Source organism: Mirounga angustirostris, unplaced genomic scaffold (genome assembly GCF_029215605.1).
Source record: "Mirounga angustirostris isolate CCGP_5_RB_7025 unplaced genomic scaffold, mMirAng1.0.hap1 SCAF_3, whole genome shotgun sequence".
Taxonomy (NCBI): Eukaryota; Metazoa; Chordata; class Mammalia; order Carnivora; family Phocidae; genus Mirounga; species Mirounga angustirostris.
In genome coordinates this window covers 125,160,945-125,179,601 of record NW_026991711.1, presented here as the reverse complement: position 1 = coordinate 125,179,601, position 18,657 = coordinate 125,160,945, and the positions used below count along the sequence as shown (strand labels likewise).

Sequence of the window (18,657 nt, the reverse complement as noted above, 5' to 3'; positions counted from 1 at the left end):
CCACTCCCCCTGCTTGTGTTCCCTCTCTCGCTGTGTCTCTCTGTGTCAAATAAATAAATAAAATCTTAAAAAAAAAAAAAAAGTACATGTTATCCTGTGGGGCCAAAGGGTGGGTCTAAAATGATCTCCTCCTCAGAAGAACCCAGAAGTAGAAAGTAGAACCACTGTCTTCTGTGGATTTTATCCCCTACCCCCACCCCCGCAAAAAGGATAAAAGTTAGCTTATAAGTTACTTCTAGTAAATCAAACCTTTCTTTCCTCTTAAACTTATAATTATGAAGGGAAGTATAATAACATTTTACTGCAAAGAGATTTAGTAATTCTGGCAGTCCTTCATTAATCACTTAATCAGTGTTCAAGCAGAACTGATGTCCTTGACATATATAATCAATCTTGATTCCTCCCACATTTGATTTTCATCCTTTCAAAACCTGACTATAGACACTAAGGATTGGTGGCCTTTTTCCACATTATGTTTTTGTTACAGACAACCCATATATGCATATAACAATAATCAGAATATTGATACCTGTATTGGGTCTCCTCATAGTCTATTTGAAAGCAGTTGTTTTCTCTTCAGTGAATTTATAGAGATTAATGGTGCCAGGACCAGATTCTATTATAGTTTAATGGGAAAATGGGATTGGGTCATTTTTTAGCTTCATATGGCCTAGTATTCTTTTGGAGATGGCATATTTATTGTTATTGTTAAGCCAGAGCTACTTGTTTATGATACATTCTGAGGAACTTTTCCAAAAGCTACATTCTAAAGGCAGCTGGGCATGAAAACATAACACTCCAAAGGTGAGCAGCATGGGATTAAGTTTGTCAAATATATTCTGCTTCAGAAGGGTATTTTTATGATCACTGGTGTAACTCCAGAAGTTCTGATCCCACCACTCCTTTTCTCATAACACTTAATAATTTGAATATTTAAAAACATTATTTAGGGGCCCCTGGGTGGCTCAGTCGGTTAAGCGGCTGCCTTCGGCTCGGGTCATGATCCCAGGGTCCTGGGATCGAGCCCCGCATGGGGCTCCCTGCTCAGCGGGAAGCCTGCCTCTCCCTCTCCCACTCCCCCTGCTTGTGTTCCCTCTCTCGCTGTCTCTCTCTGTCAAATAATAAAAAAATATATTAAAAACATTATTTATTCACCCAAAATTTTAGTGATATATAATTTCAGTGTAGACTTACAGACCATCCATTCACTCATCCATACACTGCTTGTCAACATCATGTGTTTTTCTCTTTCTTATCAGAGAGCTGCAGTATAGACTTCACAGGTAGATACTAGGGTGGAAGATGAACAGATGAGGACTCTTAATTCATGATTGCTCACATATTTGAACAAACAAGACAAGAATTTTGTTATCTGGCTTTTGAAGAGTATTTTTCCTCCATAAAAGGTGACTTCAGGATTTTTTAAAAAGTCTACACACACTGTGTGCTGTAAAAGTAGAGTAAAAATGAATTTTTCTGGTAATGATAGAAGAGAAGTCTTTGGGGATGCTCAAGTTAGCACTCTCCAGGTGTTTGATCAGATTTATGTTGCTTCTGCAGACCAAGAATTGGGAAGCCAAAGGGATGATAGTAATAATAACATCGACTAGCTGAAGTCTTCCTATGCCAAGGTGGTGTATGATGGGCTTCGCATGGGTTATTTAATGGAATACTTTTAGTATCCCTGTGAGATCAGTATCACATATGCTCCCAGTTCAAAAGGGAAAGGCGAGGCTTGTTGAGGTTAAAAATTTGCCCAAAATTCCAGACCAGTCTGCCTGATTGAGAGTCCTCAACCCCTCGTCTGTCTACCCATCTTAGGTGTATAAACTGAGGCCCACGGGGCTGAGATCCAGCCAGTAAGTAGGTGGCTATATTTGAACATGTATTTGAGATAGAAGCTAACCTACAGAACAGTTATAGTAAAATAATTATCCTTTCGTGAAAAATTAATGAAACTCTGGGCTAGCTAGAAAGTAATTAGTAGATTGTAACAGAAATTAAGGTTAACCTTCTACCCAGGCATGAAAAGGTGAAAAGGAGAGTTGGAGAGAAGGTTAATTATCAGAGTCCACATCACATTGGCAAGGGATGGATTTGATCTTGAACGACTATTACTAATAACCATATAGACATCGTCTTCATTAGGAAAACAAATCTCCTGATCTAAATGAAATCTCCCTAAAACCATTCATTCTCTTCCCCCGCCCAAACACACACTCGCTTCTCTTTTGCTCTGATATATGATGATCAAAGCAATTTTCTGACAACTAATTCAACTCCCCAAATATATGGTTATGAGTAAAGTTATCAATTATTAAATGAGGTATAGCTTTAATTAATACATTGACAATCTTTTTTTTAACAATGTCGTCAGTGATTTTGGTTACAGTAAATCAGTTCTTGGCCTGAGTAACTTTGGAAAAAACAAAAGAACTTTTACCAGAATGAAACATTGTCCCCATGCACTGATGCACAAGGAGGCTTGGCCTGCACTGTCCCAAATCTCCAGAAGGCCTCCGCCTGTCATTCTATGCCCCCGCCACACACCACAACTTGCCCTAAACCACAGCCATTTTAAGGAAAGCTGATAAGGTTCCTTCAGCTTTTTAAAGAATGGAGAGGAGGTAAAATATAAGAAGGGAGCCTACCTAATGAGTGAACAAAAGAGCTCTTGGACCTTGACCAGACATTCTGAGGTGAGAAGCTCAGGAACCCCAGGCCTTTCAACCTCTGCAGGCAGGACTGTGCAGTGTCAGCACATTTAATCAATATCAAGCATTTACCGAACTTCTATAACGTACTCGGTTCATTCCGTGCTTAGACTGAAGAAATTAGACATGATTTCTACCTCCAAAAAACCTGTGAGAGGACACGTTCATAATTGTATAACAGGTGTTTTCCAGACCAGTGACTTGAGAGATAGTCCGATAGCGGGCAGGTAGCTAACACCCATGCCCTGGCTGGGTCCCACCAGCTTTTCCACAGGAAATTCACCGAAATCTCTTCTGCCGGCTCCAGAGGTTAGAGGCTCAGAAGTGTATCACAAAAGCCTACTTTCTCCACATCTCTCTGTGGCCTGAGTGGCTTGGCCACTGCCATAGTCCTCTACCATCCCTCATGTATCTACACGTGGTGCCGGGTCTGAGCCAGTGTCCTGGGCATCCATCTATTGCTGGTCCCACCCAACGAGGCTGCTCTCGTGAAGAGGCCATCCCCAGAGCAAATGTCCCCACTTTTTTACTCCACACAGAGCCAGCACTGAGAACCAATGTGGAGAAGCTTTTTTCCCACCAGCATTGCACCTTGTATCAAGACACAAAACAGCACTTCACTTATACACTTTTGTTTTTCTATAGGAATCTGATGGTAGAACTTTCCATTTCAGTGACCCTTGGTTCAGCTGGTAGGTTTCTTTTTTTCTTTTTTTTTAAAAGATTTATTTATTTATTTATTTGAGAGAGAGAATGAGATAGAGAGAGCATGAGAGTGGGGAGGGTCAGAGGGAGAAGCAGACTCCCCGCTGAGCAGGGAGCCCTATGCGGGACTCGATCCCAGGACTCCAGGATCATGACCCGAGCGGAAGGCAGTCGCTTAACCAACTGAGCCACCCAGGTGCCCCCAGCTGGTAGGTTTCTAATATTCAGGCACTTGCCTGAAGAAAACCAAAGGGTCACCATACCTCTGGGCATACAATGTCCCTCCCTTTAGTCCCTGCTCTCTATCCAGCTGTGGCGAGCTCCTTCGCCATAATACCGCTCCCTGTGGGTCAACAGGCAGCCTTTGCAACTGTATGTCCATGGAGGTCTTAGATCACTTCCCCATTAGTTCCAACAAGTCCATTTTGTTTCCCAAGAAACCCCTCTGTTTTGTGCAAATAAAGCTCTTCGGGTGGACCCATCCATCAACTCCAGATCTGTTCAAAATGACTGTAAATTGTGACACATGACCGCATATAGATAATGTACACTGGGATCCTCATGACACTAGTTAATGATACATGAAAGTTCCATGCCACATTTTCTCTTTTGTTGTTTCAGATAAAGGAATATTCATTATCCAGAGTGAAAGCCTCAAGAAATGCATTCAAGCAGGCAAATCTGTACTGACCCTGGAGAACTGCAAACCACCGAACAAGCACATGCTGTGGAAATGGGTTTCAAACCACCGCCTCTTTAACATAGGAGGCAGTGGCTGCCTAGGCCTGAATTTATCTAATCCAGAGCAGCCATTGAGCATATACGAGTGTGATTCCACTCACATTTCCTTGAGATGGCTCTGTAACAGGAACATGCTCACCGGCCCTCTCAAGTACACGGTCCAGGTGAACCACAACAACATGCTTGTGGCCTCATGGAAATATCTTCACAAGTGGATTTCCTATATGTCAGATGGTGGAAGCATTTGTGAATATCTGCACAAAGGTAAAAAAAAAATAATTGAAATAAAACTACTCGTGAAAGGGTATATTTAGAAAGTTTGCCCCTAAGTAAAGTTTTGTGAATTATATGACAGCACCTAGAGTCTCAACGGACGTCTGCTAAACACATTTTAGTTGCTTACTCGCTTATTATAAAAGGATTATTGGAGTCTTGGAATGAGCTTTCTACATTCTCCTAAAGAAGCAAAACTTGGAATTTAAAGGTATTAGGGGAGAAAACACTTAAATAACTCTGGGAATCAATGGAAAGGAGGAGGAAGAATGGAAGGCTAGGAGAGAAAAAGAAAATAAAGGTGGGAAGAAAAGGTCTATGAAGTAAAGACTTATCAGGATGAATAGAAGAACCTCTCCTGCCCCCATTTCTCTTATTGTAGAAACTCAGCCCCATGTATGAGTGTGTCCACAGAGCACCTCAAAGCCTCCTCACTGGCATCCACATCATGGTCGTGGACAAGGCATTTAAAGATAAACCACAATGTCAAAGCCATTGGCAAGTGTCAAAGGGTGGAAAAGCATGGTTTCAGGAGTGGAGGTTTTCCTTCTCCATAGTTCTGTAATATTTGGCATTTTGAGCAGGAAAAAAAAAAAAGACAGAACATGGTATAAATTCTGAAACCTCAAACCTGGCTCTTAGACTTCTCTCTGTAGCTCTCTTCATTCATTCATACTCTGTAGAATTCATGCTCTGTAGAATTATGCCTTAACAAGAGCATATCCTTCTAAGAACTTTACACCAGTCCTAGGAAGCAGAGCCAGGGACTCCTAAGATCCAAAGCAGGATTTTCTTTTGTACCTACAATAAACCAAATAAAGAGGGCCAAGAGCAAGCCATTTTCAGGACTCACTACAATAAGCAAGTGTTGCAAGCCAGCACTCTGAATAGTCTTCGATTCTAAGGAAGAACTTAATATTTTGCTTTATGTTAATTTTTTAGCCTTATACCCACATTCCTACACATCAGGGGAAGACTGAGTAGAAGACTGAAACAGGGGGATGTATCCTGAAATACCTGTAATTCCTAAACCGCCAAACCTCCAGGGCTGGCAATGTGGTGTGTGCTCAATCTAGCCTTGCAAACTGTGGCGAGGGAGTGAAAACCTCCACAGCTGGCCTTTCTGCTCCAAGACCCCCTTAACTGAGGGTGGCCCAGATACTCCCTCACCACTGAAAGCCCCCCGCCCCGCTGAGTCATGCTTAAGGCCGAGGATGCCCAATTATTGAAATACTCTGAGAAAGCAGCCAACAGGCCACCTCCTCACAGTAGAGGCCCCCTAGCTAGTCATCCTATTTTCCCCTCTCCCCGTGTCGGTTCGGTTTGCCACACTGCACCCTGAGTTAGTCTTTAAAAATGGAAATCTGATCATGTCATTTTCCCATTCAAAACTCACTACTGACTTCCCACCACCCTCACAGCAAAGGCCAAAATCCATAATGCGGCAGAGCCAGCCCTCTGTGAGCTGATGCTCCAGTACGTCCCCAATCCCACCTCCTTTTGCACCTCTTTGTGCTTCCCCTTTCACACCCCCCACACACTCTTGTCACAGGCCCTTCTTATTTGCTGTCCCGCCCACCAGAACAACTGTTTTGCAAAGACTTGCATCTTGACCTCACCCCGTTCTTATTCAGAGAGGCCTTCATTGACAACCCTCTCCACAATAGTGCTCCTCCATCCTTCAAACACACACACTATCTTCCTGCCTTGCTTTGTTTTTCTTCATGGCACTTATAACTATCTGAAATTATATGTTTACTTGTACACTTCCCACTAGAACAGAAGCTCCCTATGAAAGGGAACATTTGCAGTTTGCTCTCTAGTACATCCCCAGTGCTGGGCACATTAAATGCCCAATAAATATCTGTTGAATGAATGAATTCATAAATGCCTATACAATTCTTGAGGCTCAGATGGTGATCCCTGATGTATTTGGGGGTGAGAAGGTATTTTAAAATAGATCTTCATTTAATTTTCCTTCTCAGCCACTGGCAAATATGTGTGCTACGGTGGTGGGACACCATTGTAAATAACCAGGTAGAAAATAGGTAAACAAGCCGTTTATCAGCACGTGCTCTGAAGCCAGCACTTACCCTTGCACCTTCACGCACACTGCCTACAGCGAGGCCCCGAGGATTCTCTGTGGGATAGCGAGGGCCTTATGCATCGTAGGTTCTCAGTCAATAAAAAACGCATTCACTACATGACAGTTTCCAAAGACAAAGTTGACATAATGCTTATTTGACTTTGCCTTTTTCTCCTAGATTTGTACACAATCAAAGGGAACGCCCACGGGACACCATGCATGTTTCCCTTCCAGTATAACCGACAGTGGCATCATGAATGCATCCGGGAAGGCCACTTACTGTGGTGCGCCACGACCAGCCGATATGAACGAGATGAGAAGTGGGGATTTTGCCCAGATCCCAGTAAGAAGAAAATCTAGTTTTCCCCATATGTCATGAATGAATCAAGCATGATTAGAAAGTTATCTGTATTTAAGGAAAAGCACCAGGATTGATATATTGAAGTCTGAATAAGCACTCTGATTCCATTTATCCAGATTTTGATTTTGTGTTTGTTGTGCCTTGAAAAGACAATTCTGATGTATATTCTTTTTTTCCTCTTATGCTCAAAAGATGTTAATTAGCCTTTCTTCATTAAGCTCAGTGCATAAGGATGCTTTAACCAGAATGAAATTATAACACTCTGTGTGCTCATTAATCCCAGCTTCTGGGCAGAATACGTCAAAACAAACCTGAATGCATATAAAACTCATTCTTTATTTCTACGTGCAACCCACCCCCTCCTATAAGCTGCCTTAATTTCTCCATGTCCAGACTGCCTATCTCACCATTGTCAAGTCCAGGCATCAGCTGGTCCCCTGATGACCTTTCTAAAATCGCAATTGCCCTCATTATTTCTCAACAATGAGTTCTCATCTTGACTCCCTTTCCTTATTGCTCAATTTCTAGCTATAACCTCAAAATCTGACAGCTGCAGTGTTCTAACTTTTTTTCAGTTAGTACTTTACTATTTTATTTTTATTTAGCTAAAAGTTTTCCAATACCTGCTAAATATTGAAGAATATTTATATATACCTTCTACTTTTTTTTTTTTTTTTTAAGAGACGAAAGAGAAGGGGGAGAAGCAGAGGGGCAGAGAGAGAGAGAATCTTAAGCAGGCTCCATGCCCAGTGTGGAGCCCAACTCGGGGCTCAGTCTCACCACCCTGAGATCATGATCTGAGCTGAAATCAAGTCAGATGCTCAACAGACTGGCCACCCAGGCACCCCTATACTTTTTACTTTCTATATTCAGTGTCCTCCACCTTGGTTCTTGCAAGTCAGAGAGTATAGCTCCTACTATCTCCTCTTCCTTGCCTACCTCCCTTCCATGTATATGACAAATACAACAAATAAATTAGAAACAAACGCAAACTGAAGAGATGAATTCCAAAGAATTTATAGGTTATCTGTAGAATTGTTTTCTAATCTAAGAACCAGTATGGCTTAGTGAATAAGAGAGAGTACAGGTTTTGAAGTCAGACAGACCAAGCTTGGAGTCTGTTTCCCTTCAATGATGAGATCTTTTTTTTTTTAAAGATTTTATTTGTTTATTTGACGGAGAGAGACACAGTGAGAGCAGGAACACAAACAGGGGGAGTGGGAGCAGGGAGCCCGATGGAGGGCTCGATCCCAGGACCCTGGGATCATGACCCGAGCCGAAGGCAGACGCTTAACGGCTGAGCCACCCAGGCGCCCCAATGATGAGATCTTGAGTCTCCGTTTCTTTGCCATAAAATGGAGATAATAACGGTAACTTTTAGGATTATTGAGATCCAATTTGATGATGCATCTAAGGTACATGTACTTCCGGTACATGGTAAGCACTCACCAAGATTAGCCATTGCCATCAGCATCAACATATATCATCATCAAATCTAACTTATCCATTCAGTATGCACTTCTGAATCAGTGGTTCCTTCTCTTTATTGTCTTTCAGCAGCACTAAGCATAGTGGTGGATATCAAGAGTGTTAGTCCTTAGGACCCTCCCTTCAAAGAACTTGGTCTCTAGATGTAATACAGACAGATTTGCTCTATGCCGGAAAATACAGACTATATTTGATATGATATTCTAGAATCACCAGGGGGATAGTTAACGATACATATCCTGGCCCCTCTATCAGAGATGCAGTGGGTCCAGTGTGTGGGACCCAAGCATCTGCATTTTTGACAAGTAACCTAAATGATCCTGTTGCAGATAATTCTTCATCAGACAATTCACAGTATGCAGATAATTCTGTAAACATACATCTATATACAGAGCTGATATTAAGATATTTAACAATTAATACGGTATGGACTATTGACCAATCCCAGTGGAGACTTTAACACAGAGGTTAGGAATCCTGAAGGCCCAGTGCTGGTTTTAACCCCTCAGCTTTTGGAGTATGAGGAGACGTGATGAAGGAAGAGATGCAGGAGAGACTGGGGCAGGGGCGCTTGGGTGGCTCAGTGGGTTAAGCGTCTGCCTTCAGCTCAGGTCATGATCCCAAGGTCGTGGGATCCAGCCCCACATCAGGCTCCCCAGTCAGCTGAGAGTCTGCTTCTCCCTCTCCCTTTGCCCCTCCTCCCCCACTCATTCTCGCTCCCTCTCTCTCAAATAAATAAATAAAATCTTTAAAAATAAATTAAAAAATAAACCAATATCAATATCATTAACATGTATTTCACATGGCCTTAATATTGGGGACTTTTTTTTAAATTTTTTTTTATTATGTTATGTTAGTCACCATACAGTACATCATTAGTTTTTGATGTAGTGTTCCATGATTCATTATTTGCATGTAACACCCAGTGCTCATTACAACACATGCCCTCCTTAATACCCATAACTGGGTTACCCCATCCCACTCTCCCCCTCCCCTCTGAAACCCTCAGATTGTTTCCCGGAGTCCATAGTCTCTCATGGTTCATCTCCCCCTCTGATTTCCCCTCTTCAGTTTTCCCTTCCTTCCCCTAATGTCCTCCATGCTATTCCTTGTGTTCCACATATGAGTGAAACCATATGATAATTGTCTTTCTCTGCTTGACTTATTTCACTTAGCATAATCCCCTCCAGTTCCATCCATGTCGATGCAAATAGTGTGTATTCATCCTTTCTGATGGCTGAGTAATATTCCATTGTATATATGGACCACATCTTCTTTATCCATTCATCTGTTGAAGGACATCTCAGCTCCTTCTACAGTTTGGCTACTGTGGACATTGCTGCTATGAACATTGGGGTGCATGTGCCTCTTCTTTTCACTATATCTGTATCTTTGGGGTAAATACCCAGTAATGCGATTGCTGGGTTATAGGGTAGCTCTATTTTTAACTTTTTGAGGAACCTCCATACTGTTTTCCAGAGTGGCTGCACCAGCTTGCATTCCCACCAACAGTGTAAGAGGGTGCCCCTTTCTCCACATCTTCTCCAACATTTGTTGTTTCCTGCCTTGTTGATTTTTGCCATACTAACTGGTGTAAGGTGGTATCTCAATGTGGTTTTGATTTGAATTTCCCTGATGGCTAATGATGTTGAACATTTTTTCTTTTTTTTTAAAGATTTTATTTATTTATTTGAAAGAGAGAGTGAGTGAGAGAGAGTGTGAGCAGGGAAAGGGGGAGAAACAGACTCCTCCGGTGAGCAGGGAGCCTGACGTGGGGCTCGATCCCAGGACCCTGGGGTCATGACCTGAGCCGAAGGCAGACGCCTAACCAACTGAGCCACTTAGGCGTCCAAATGCTGAACATTTTTTCATGTGTCTGTTAGCCATTTGTATGTATTCTTTGGAGAAGTGTCTGTTCATGTTTTCTGACCATTTTTTGACTTAACTTTTTGTTTTTTGGGTGTTGAGTTTGAGAAGTTCTTTACAGATCTTGGATACCAGCCCTTTAACTGTATTGTCATTTGCAAATATCTTCTCCCATTCTGTGGGTTGTCTCTTAGTTTTTTTACTGTTTCCTTTGCTGTGCAGAAGCTTTTTATCTTGATGAAGTCCCAAAAGTTTGTTTTTGCTTTTGTTTCCCTTGCCTTTGGAAATGTGTCATGAAAGAAGTTGCTGTGGCCGATGTTGAAGAGGTTACTGCCTATGTTCTCCTCTAGGATTTTGACATTTTTTTTAACCGCAGTATTCTCCCTGAGGTTCTGTGAAGAGCCCTGTTACCATTCTCTGTCTCCTGTATTCAATTATGGTTTCCCAGGTGGAAGCCTGGGTACAGTGGTGCTTGGGGCTTTTCACCCCCCAGTCTTCCTATAGCTCAGAAGCTTCTTCTGCTTGACAGCCTGCTAGATTCCAGCTCTCCTGACCTTTACCTCAACCAGCACCATTTGTATAGTGCTAAATTACACTTCCAGTTTTCTTCCTTTCTTGTTACTTTTGGTTCCTCGTAACCAACATAACTCAAAATGATGTGTCAAAGGCTGAAATCTGAGCAAGCTGATAGCTCTTTCCACGGGAGCAACAAGTGAATAGGACAGAAAGGAGTGAGTGGAATAAAGCAAAGATTTGTACTTCTGTATCTCAACTTTCTTAATGGAAGTTTTTAGTATCTCACTGTAAAATGATGCTTCCTTTTTAAAAAAAAAAAGTTGACTAAGTGAGCAAAATTTAAATTTAGTACTACTACATATATAAACACACTGGCAGGAGGGATACAATAAAGCACTTGTTACTATAGATTTTCAGGAACAAGGAGATATATAGGATTCTCTCTGGGTTTGTTTAGAGGCAATTCTGTGCCATGATGAGTCCCTCTTAATTGTGTGTCTTACACAGCTGGACAGTCATGTTCAGTTAGCTTGAGATATTTTTAAGACTTCAACCTCTGGAATGGTCTGATTGCCCTTGAACCTTATTCAGCTGATACAATTATTTTATCAGTAACTTCAATGGTGTAATGGGCAGATTGGTATCAACATAGATGTATGACTGTGAACCTCACCTAAGCCTCCAACACTGGTTGCAATGCTATTATTTCTCTTTTGTCATACTGCTCTCTTGCTCCCCACAATGACCATACCAACCTCCCTATCCTCCTCTAACTTCTTACCCTACCCCCCATTCTCCTTCCTGATTCTCATCAGATGACCTCAGTTCTTACTCATAATGAAAACAGGATCCATCAGAGGGAAAGTTTTGACAATTTCTGTTCCCTAACCTTTAAGCCCACCTGGGTCTGCACCCATCTTTTTTTCTCCACCCTATACAATAGTGTTCCTCCTTCTACCTAGGGCAAATCTCCCCGCTTGGACTCCAGAGCCTCCCATTCAACCTTCTCCAACCTGTATCTCAGTGTTTCTCAAAGTGTGATCCCCATTCCAACAGCAGCAGCATTCCTTGCAAGTTTGATAGAAAGGAAAATTATTAGCAACACCCCAAACAACTATATCAGAAATTCTAGAAGTGCAGCCCTGCAATCTGTTTTAACAAGTTTTCTAGGTGATTTCAATGCCCACCATTCTACTGGATCCTTCTCCATTAGTAGTTAAACTTGCTTAATTTAAGTCTTTTTTTTTATTTTAAGTTTTTATTTAAATTATAGTTAGTTAACACATATGGCAAAATTTATTTCAGGTACATAATTTAGTGATTCATCACTTATATATAACACCCAGTGCTCATCACAACAAGTGCCCTCCTTAATACCCATCACCCATTAACCTATCCCCCTCCCACCTCCCTCCATCAACGCTCAGTTTGTTTTCTGTAGTTAAGAGTTTCTTATGGTTGGGATGCTTGGGTGGCTCAGTCGATTAAGCGTCTGCCTTCGGCTCAGGTCATGATCCCAGGGTCCTGGGATCGGGTCCCACATCGGGCTCCTTGCTGAGCAAGGAGCCTGCTTCTCCCTCTGCCTGCCTCTGTCTCTCTCTCTCTGATAAATAAATAAAATCTTAAAAAAAAAAAAAAAAGAATTTCTTATGGTTTGCTTCCCTCTCTCTCTTTTTTTTCCCTTCCCCTATATTCATCTGTTTTATTTCTTAAGTTCCACATATGAGTGAAATCATATGGCATTTGTCTTTGACTGACTTATTTTGCTTAGCATAATACACTCTAGCTCCATCCACATCATTGCAAATAGCAAGATTTCATTCTTTTGATGGCTGAGTAATATTCCATTGTGTATATATACCACATCTGCTTTATCCATTCATCAGCCGATGGACATTTGGGCTCTTTCCATAATTTGGCTACTATTGATAATGCTGCTATAAACATTGGGGTGCATGTGCCCTTTGAACCAGTATTTTTCTATCCTTTGGATAAATACCTAGTAGTGCAGATGCTGAGTCATAGGGTAGTTCTATTTTTAACTTTTTGAGGAACCTCCATACTATTTTCCAGAGTGGCTGCCCCAGTTTGCATTCCCACCAACAGTGTAAGAGAAACCCACTCAAGTCTTAAAATATCTTAAAAATAATATAACACCTTCATACCCACTTCTGTCTCCTGAAAACACCCATGTCTTTTACCCCCCCACCATAGACAGACTTCTCAAAAGAATTGTCTATACTTCTTCACCTTGCTTTCATTCCTCAGTCCACTGTCTCTCCTTGACTTCTATGACAATGCATGCCTGATCTTTATTTTCACAAACCATTCATTCATTCATTCCCACAAATCTGTATTGAACACCTACTATGTGCCAAGTTTGTGCTGGGATTATAACCATGAACATGAAAGATGAAAGTCATAGTGCCTGTCCTAATGAAGTTCACATTCAAGTAAAATACCCAAATTGATATATAATTTTTGATAAGTGCTACTTTTAAAGAAATGGTGTTATCAGTAAGAAATCTAATTTAAATTTGTGAGTCAAGGAAAGAGTTTCTGAGTATGTTGTATTTAAATCTCTAGTCCAAGAGATGAATAACAGTTATCAAGATGGAAAGTGAGAGGATGAGATTGAGATATCCATCTAGAGGTGCATGGTCTATGGGAATGGTCAGCACTAGGTGTACAGGCAATAAAGGAAATATATTGTTTGAATAGAACTAAAAAATATAATAAAACCAACTAGACGTCAATATGCTTTTGACTCACCATGCACATGCACTGACAATTCTAAACAACATCCATGATAAAATACTCTCACCTGCCCAAGGGTGATTGTTTTCCTACCTTTACCCACAGTGTGCCACTAGCCAAATGCCTGAAGGCTTTGAGGAGGGAAAGAGGTTACTACTACCTAGGAAAGACAATGTGGCAAGAGCACAGTAAGGGATAGAGGAGCAAGACACTCTGGAAAAGTTGGCAGAGGCCAACTCATGCAGAAGCATGATAATTCAAGGTGTTCTAGAGGTAAAGATTTACCTAATTCTAACTATAAATGGAAGCTATAAAGGGATCTTAAGCAGTGATATGATAATGATTTAAAAATTTTTTGAGGATCACTCTGAATTCTTTATGGCAAATGGCTTGCAGGAGGGCAAGAAGGAAATCCTTGAGACCAGTTATAAGGCCCCAGCATAGTTGAATCAGGGATAGTGGTGACTTGAGTTAGGTAGCAGAAAGTGGGTTGGAGAATAGATGTATTGAAAATCTAATCTGGAGATAGACTGAATAAGATGTGGTTCTTAGGAACACAGCTGAGCTGGAGAGAAGAAGCTGAGCTATCATGTGTCTGAGTAGCTGATTAAAGCAACAAGCCAAAAATGAAAGAGTTAAGCCTTTTATCACTTACTGTGAGATATAAGCAAGAACCTAAAATGGGAGGAAGCACCAACTCCTCTTGCTCCATTTTCCTTATGGAATGGCACACTGGTCAAAGGTTAGAAGGATCAGCACAGGCTATTGAGAGAGCCCTCAACAAAAGCCTCCTCAGTTTTGTGGATTCTGGGGTCAAGGGTAAGTGGGGACGGAAAAGCTAGGAGTGGAAAAGGACTGGGCACTGAGTCAGAGTGGGTAAAACTGTCTTCAAGGTTCCCCCTCCTCTACCCCCAACCTCAGTAGAGGTACCTGAAGAGGATATCATCCCAAGGCCTCAGAAAAAGAGGCTTAGAAATGAAGGAGCCAGAGCTAGGAATGTGAAGAGCATGATGGTCCAGGGGGGCCTGAATCTTTGACTGAAACTCCCTCCAGAGACTTTAGTGCATCGTCTGTGAACCAAGTCTGATATGGGAGGGGAGCTTTCCCCCATGAGGTCTACCAGATAAAGCCTTTGTAATTGCCTATGGTCAGGCCTGAAAAAACATATATAGATTTTTAACCAGGTGTTGGATTTCTCACTGGTAAGGACAGACTTGAAGGATAAGGGAGAAAATGAAGTGTTAATTAAGACCCCAGGTTTCTGATATGCATTGCAAAGTTAATGGAGATACAGATTTGGAAGAGACAATGAAGCATTCAGACTGGGACATGTTATGTATCAGTCAATCATGTGAGATGTGGACTAGGCAGTTAGACATAGAGGTCTCTATATATTTGAGAGTTGTAGTAAAGGGATTTATAGGAATGGGTTAGACAGTCTAGAGTATGTGTAGAATAGAAAGAAAGGGGACTCAGGGCCAAGTCTTAAGACCTCAACATTTAGTTTGAACAGAGAAGAATGAACCAGCAAAGGAGACTAAGAATAGGCAAAGTGGTAGAAGGGTAGCCAGGCATGTAAAGGCAAGAAAAAAGAGTGCATCAGCCAAGACAGGGAACTCAACTTGCCAAATGCTGCCGAAGGGCTTGATTTGACAAGATCTGCAACTTGCCAAGTGCTGGACTTGGCAACATGGAGGTCACTGATGACCTTACCAAGTAAACTCTAGTTGCCAAACTGAGTGGGTTAAAGAGTAAATGAAAAAAATAGAAGAGGAGGGAACATTTCCCAATTCATTCTGTGAGGCCAATATTACCTTGATACTGAAACCAAACAAAGACATCACAAGTAAAGAAAACTATACACCAGTATCTCTCATGAATATAGATGCAAAAATCCTCAACAAAATACTGGCAAACAGAATGCAACAACATATAAAAAGAATTGTATACCATGACCCACTGGAACTTTTCTCAAGAATGCAAAAGTGGTTTAAAAATCAGGAAACCAATTAATACTCATATCGATAGGATAAAGGACAAAACAAACATGATTATCTGAATAAATGCAGAAAAAATATTTGACAAAATTTAAATCCCTTTGTGTAACTAAGAAAAAAAAAAAAAAACACTCCAAAACCAGGAACAGAAGGTAATTTCCTCAACCTGATAAGAGCATCTATGAAAAACCCACAACCAACATAATTAATGATAAAAGACTTGATGCTTCCCCCCTACAATCAGGAATAAAATGAGAATGTCCATTCTCACTACCTCTATTCAACATTGTACTGGAGATTCTAATCAGGGAAAGTAAGCAAGAAAATGAAATAAAAGGCATCCAGATTGGAAAGAGGAAGTAAAGCTATCTCTATTTGCAGATGACATGATCTCATATATATAAAATTCTAAGGAATTCACTAAAAAACTATTACAACTAATAAACACATTCACAGCATACAAGATCAATATACAAAAATCAATTGTATCCAGAAATTAAATTATGAAAACAATTCCATTTATAGTAGCATCCCAAAGAATAAAATAGGGTCTCCTGGGTGGCTCAGTCGTTAAGCGTCTGCCTTCGGCTCAGGTCATGATCCCAGTGTCTTGGGATTGAGCCCCGCATTGGGCTCCCTGCTCAGCAGGAAGCCTGCTTCTCCCTCTCCCACACCCCCTGCTTGTGTTCCCTCTCTGTGTCTCTCTCTGTCAAATAAATAAATAAAATCTTTAAAAAATAAAATAAAATAAAATATTTTGGAAAACATTTAACGAAAGAAGTGAAAAACTTACACTCTTAAAACTACAAAATATAGTTGAAAGAAGTTAAAGAAGACATAAATAAATGGAAAGACATTCCATGTTCATGGGACCAAAAGACTTAATATGGCTAAGAGGGCACTATCACTGCAATCTCTATCAAAATTCTAGCTGGCTCCTTTGCAAAAAGTGACAAGCTTATCCTAAAATTCATATGGAAATTCAAAGGGCCCAAGAGAGCCAAAATAATCATGAAAAAGAACAAAGTTGGAGGACTTCAAAATTTATGCAAAGCTACAGTAATCAAGACAATTTGGTCCTGTCAAAATTGAATAGGGGTGCCTGTCTGGCTCAGTTGGAAGAGCGTGTGACTCTTGATCTCAGGGTTGTGAGTTTGAGCCCCATGTTGGGTAAAGAGATTACTTAAAAAAATAATAAGCTTAAAAAATTAAATAAAATCGTGAGTCCTCATTTATGGTTAATTGACTTTGGACAAAGTTGCTAAGACAATTTAATGGGGAAAGAATAGCCTTTCAGCAAATGGTAAGGGAAACTGGATATCCACATTAAAAAGAATGAAATTGAACACCTATCTCTCACCTTACAAAAAATTAGCTCAAAATAGATCAAAGACTTAAATGGAAAAGATGAAACTATAAAACTCTTAAAAGAATATATAGGGGTATAGCTTCATGGCCTTAAATATGACAATGGGTTCTTAGATATGACACCAAAACTCAAGCAACAAAAGAAAAAATAGATAAATTGGACTTCATCAAAATTAAAAACTTTTGGGGGCGCCTGGGTGGCTCAGTTGGTTAAGCGACTGCCTTCGGCTCAGGTCATGATCCTGGAGTCCCTGGATCGAGTCCCGCGTCGGGCTCCCTGCTCGGTGGGGAGTCTGCTTCTCCCTCTGACCCTCCCCCCTCTCATGTGCTCGCTCTCTCTCATTCTCTCTCTCAAATAAATAAATAAAATCTTTAAAAAAAAATTAAAAACTTTTGTGCTTCACTGGACACTATCAAGAAAGTGAAAAGACAACCCATGGAATGAGAGAAAATATTTGCAAGTCATATAAATAATAAAGGACCTTACATCTAGAATATAAAAAGAATTTTTATAATTCAATAATAAAAAAACAACCCAATTAAAAATGGGTAAAGTGCCTGAACAGACATTTCTCCAAAGAAGATTTGAAGTGGCCAATAAGCACATGAAAAGATGCTCAGTATCATTAACCATCAGGGAAATTCAAACGAAAACCACAATGAGATGCCACTTTACAACCAGCAGGATGGCTACAATCAGAAAGATAATAATAAATGATGAGGACGTGGAGAAACTGGAACTCTCAGCTACTGCTAGTAGGACTGTAAAAGGGTACCGCTGCTTTGGATAACAGTCTGTCAGTTCCTCAAAAGGTTGCGTGGATCACTACATCAAAAACTAATGATGTATTGTATGGTGACTAACATTACATAATAAAATAAAATTTAAAAAAAAAGAAAATGTTAAACATTGAGTCACCATATGACCCTGTAGTTCCACTCCTAGGTATGTATCCAGGAGAAATGAAAACGTATGCCCACACAAAAAAAACTTATAAACAAATGCTCATAGCAGCATTATTCATAAAGCCAAAAAAGAGAAACAACCCAAATGTCTATCTACTGATAAAAGCATAAATAACACGTAGTATAGTCATACAGTGGGATATTACTGGTCCATAAAAAGAAGTGAAGTACTGGAGCATGCTACACCATAGACAACTCTTGGAATTATTATGCTAATTAAAGAAGCCAGTCACAAAAGACCACATATTGTAGAATTCCATTCATATGAAATGTCCAGAAAAAGCAAACCCATAAAGATGGAAACTAATTAGTGGTTGCCTTGGACCGAGGGTGGGGATGGGGATTGAGGGAGCAATGGAGAGTGACTGCTAATGGGTACTGGGTGATGAAAATGTTCTAAACCTGACTGTGGTGATGGTTGGCACAATTCTTTGACTGTACTAGCAATCGTTGAATTATATACTTTAAATGGGTGAGTTAGGAGGCTCAGTCAGTTAAGCATCTGCCTTTGGCTCAGGTCATGATCCCAGGGTCCTAGGATTGTCCTGCATGGGCTCCTTGCTCAGCAGGGAGCCTGCTTTTCCCTCTGCCTGCCACTCCCCCTGCTTGTGCTCTCTCTCCTTTCTCTCTCTCTCTGACAAATAAATAAAATCTTTAAATAAATAAATAAATAGGTGAATTCTATGTCATGTTAAGTATATCTCAATAAAACTGTTATTTTTGAAAGAGTAAATGGGAGATGAGGCATTGAAGAGAGTATGTGTGTAGAAGTATTTGACTAATGGGGGTAGAGAAAAGGGGGGATGGGGATGCCAAGGG

The 18,657-nt window shown here is 40.7% G+C and overlaps 1 protein-coding gene across 7 annotated transcripts in view; it reads left to right on the top strand.

Annotated features, from left to right (window-relative positions):
- The window catches only part of PLA2R1 (phospholipase A2 receptor 1), a 116,097-nt gene that overhangs the window by 12,844 nt on the left and 84,596 nt on the right, over positions 1-18,657 (top strand). For 5 of the 7 annotated variants that reach the window (XR_010410165.1, XM_045868780.3, XM_064586606.1 and 2 more), the window contains exons 2-4: positions 3,360-3,406; positions 4,041-4,424; positions 6,698-6,862. Coding sequence is in view for 6 of the 7 variants with exons in the window: in XM_045868780.3 (XP_045724736.1) it covers positions 3,360-3,406; positions 4,041-4,424; positions 6,698-6,862 (596 nt within the window). In the remaining variant the exon portion in view is untranslated. The remainder of the gene's footprint in view (positions 1-3,359; positions 3,407-4,040; positions 4,425-6,697; positions 6,863-18,657) is intronic. The other 2 variants (XM_045868781.3, XM_054506174.2) reach the window with 1 other exon arrangement.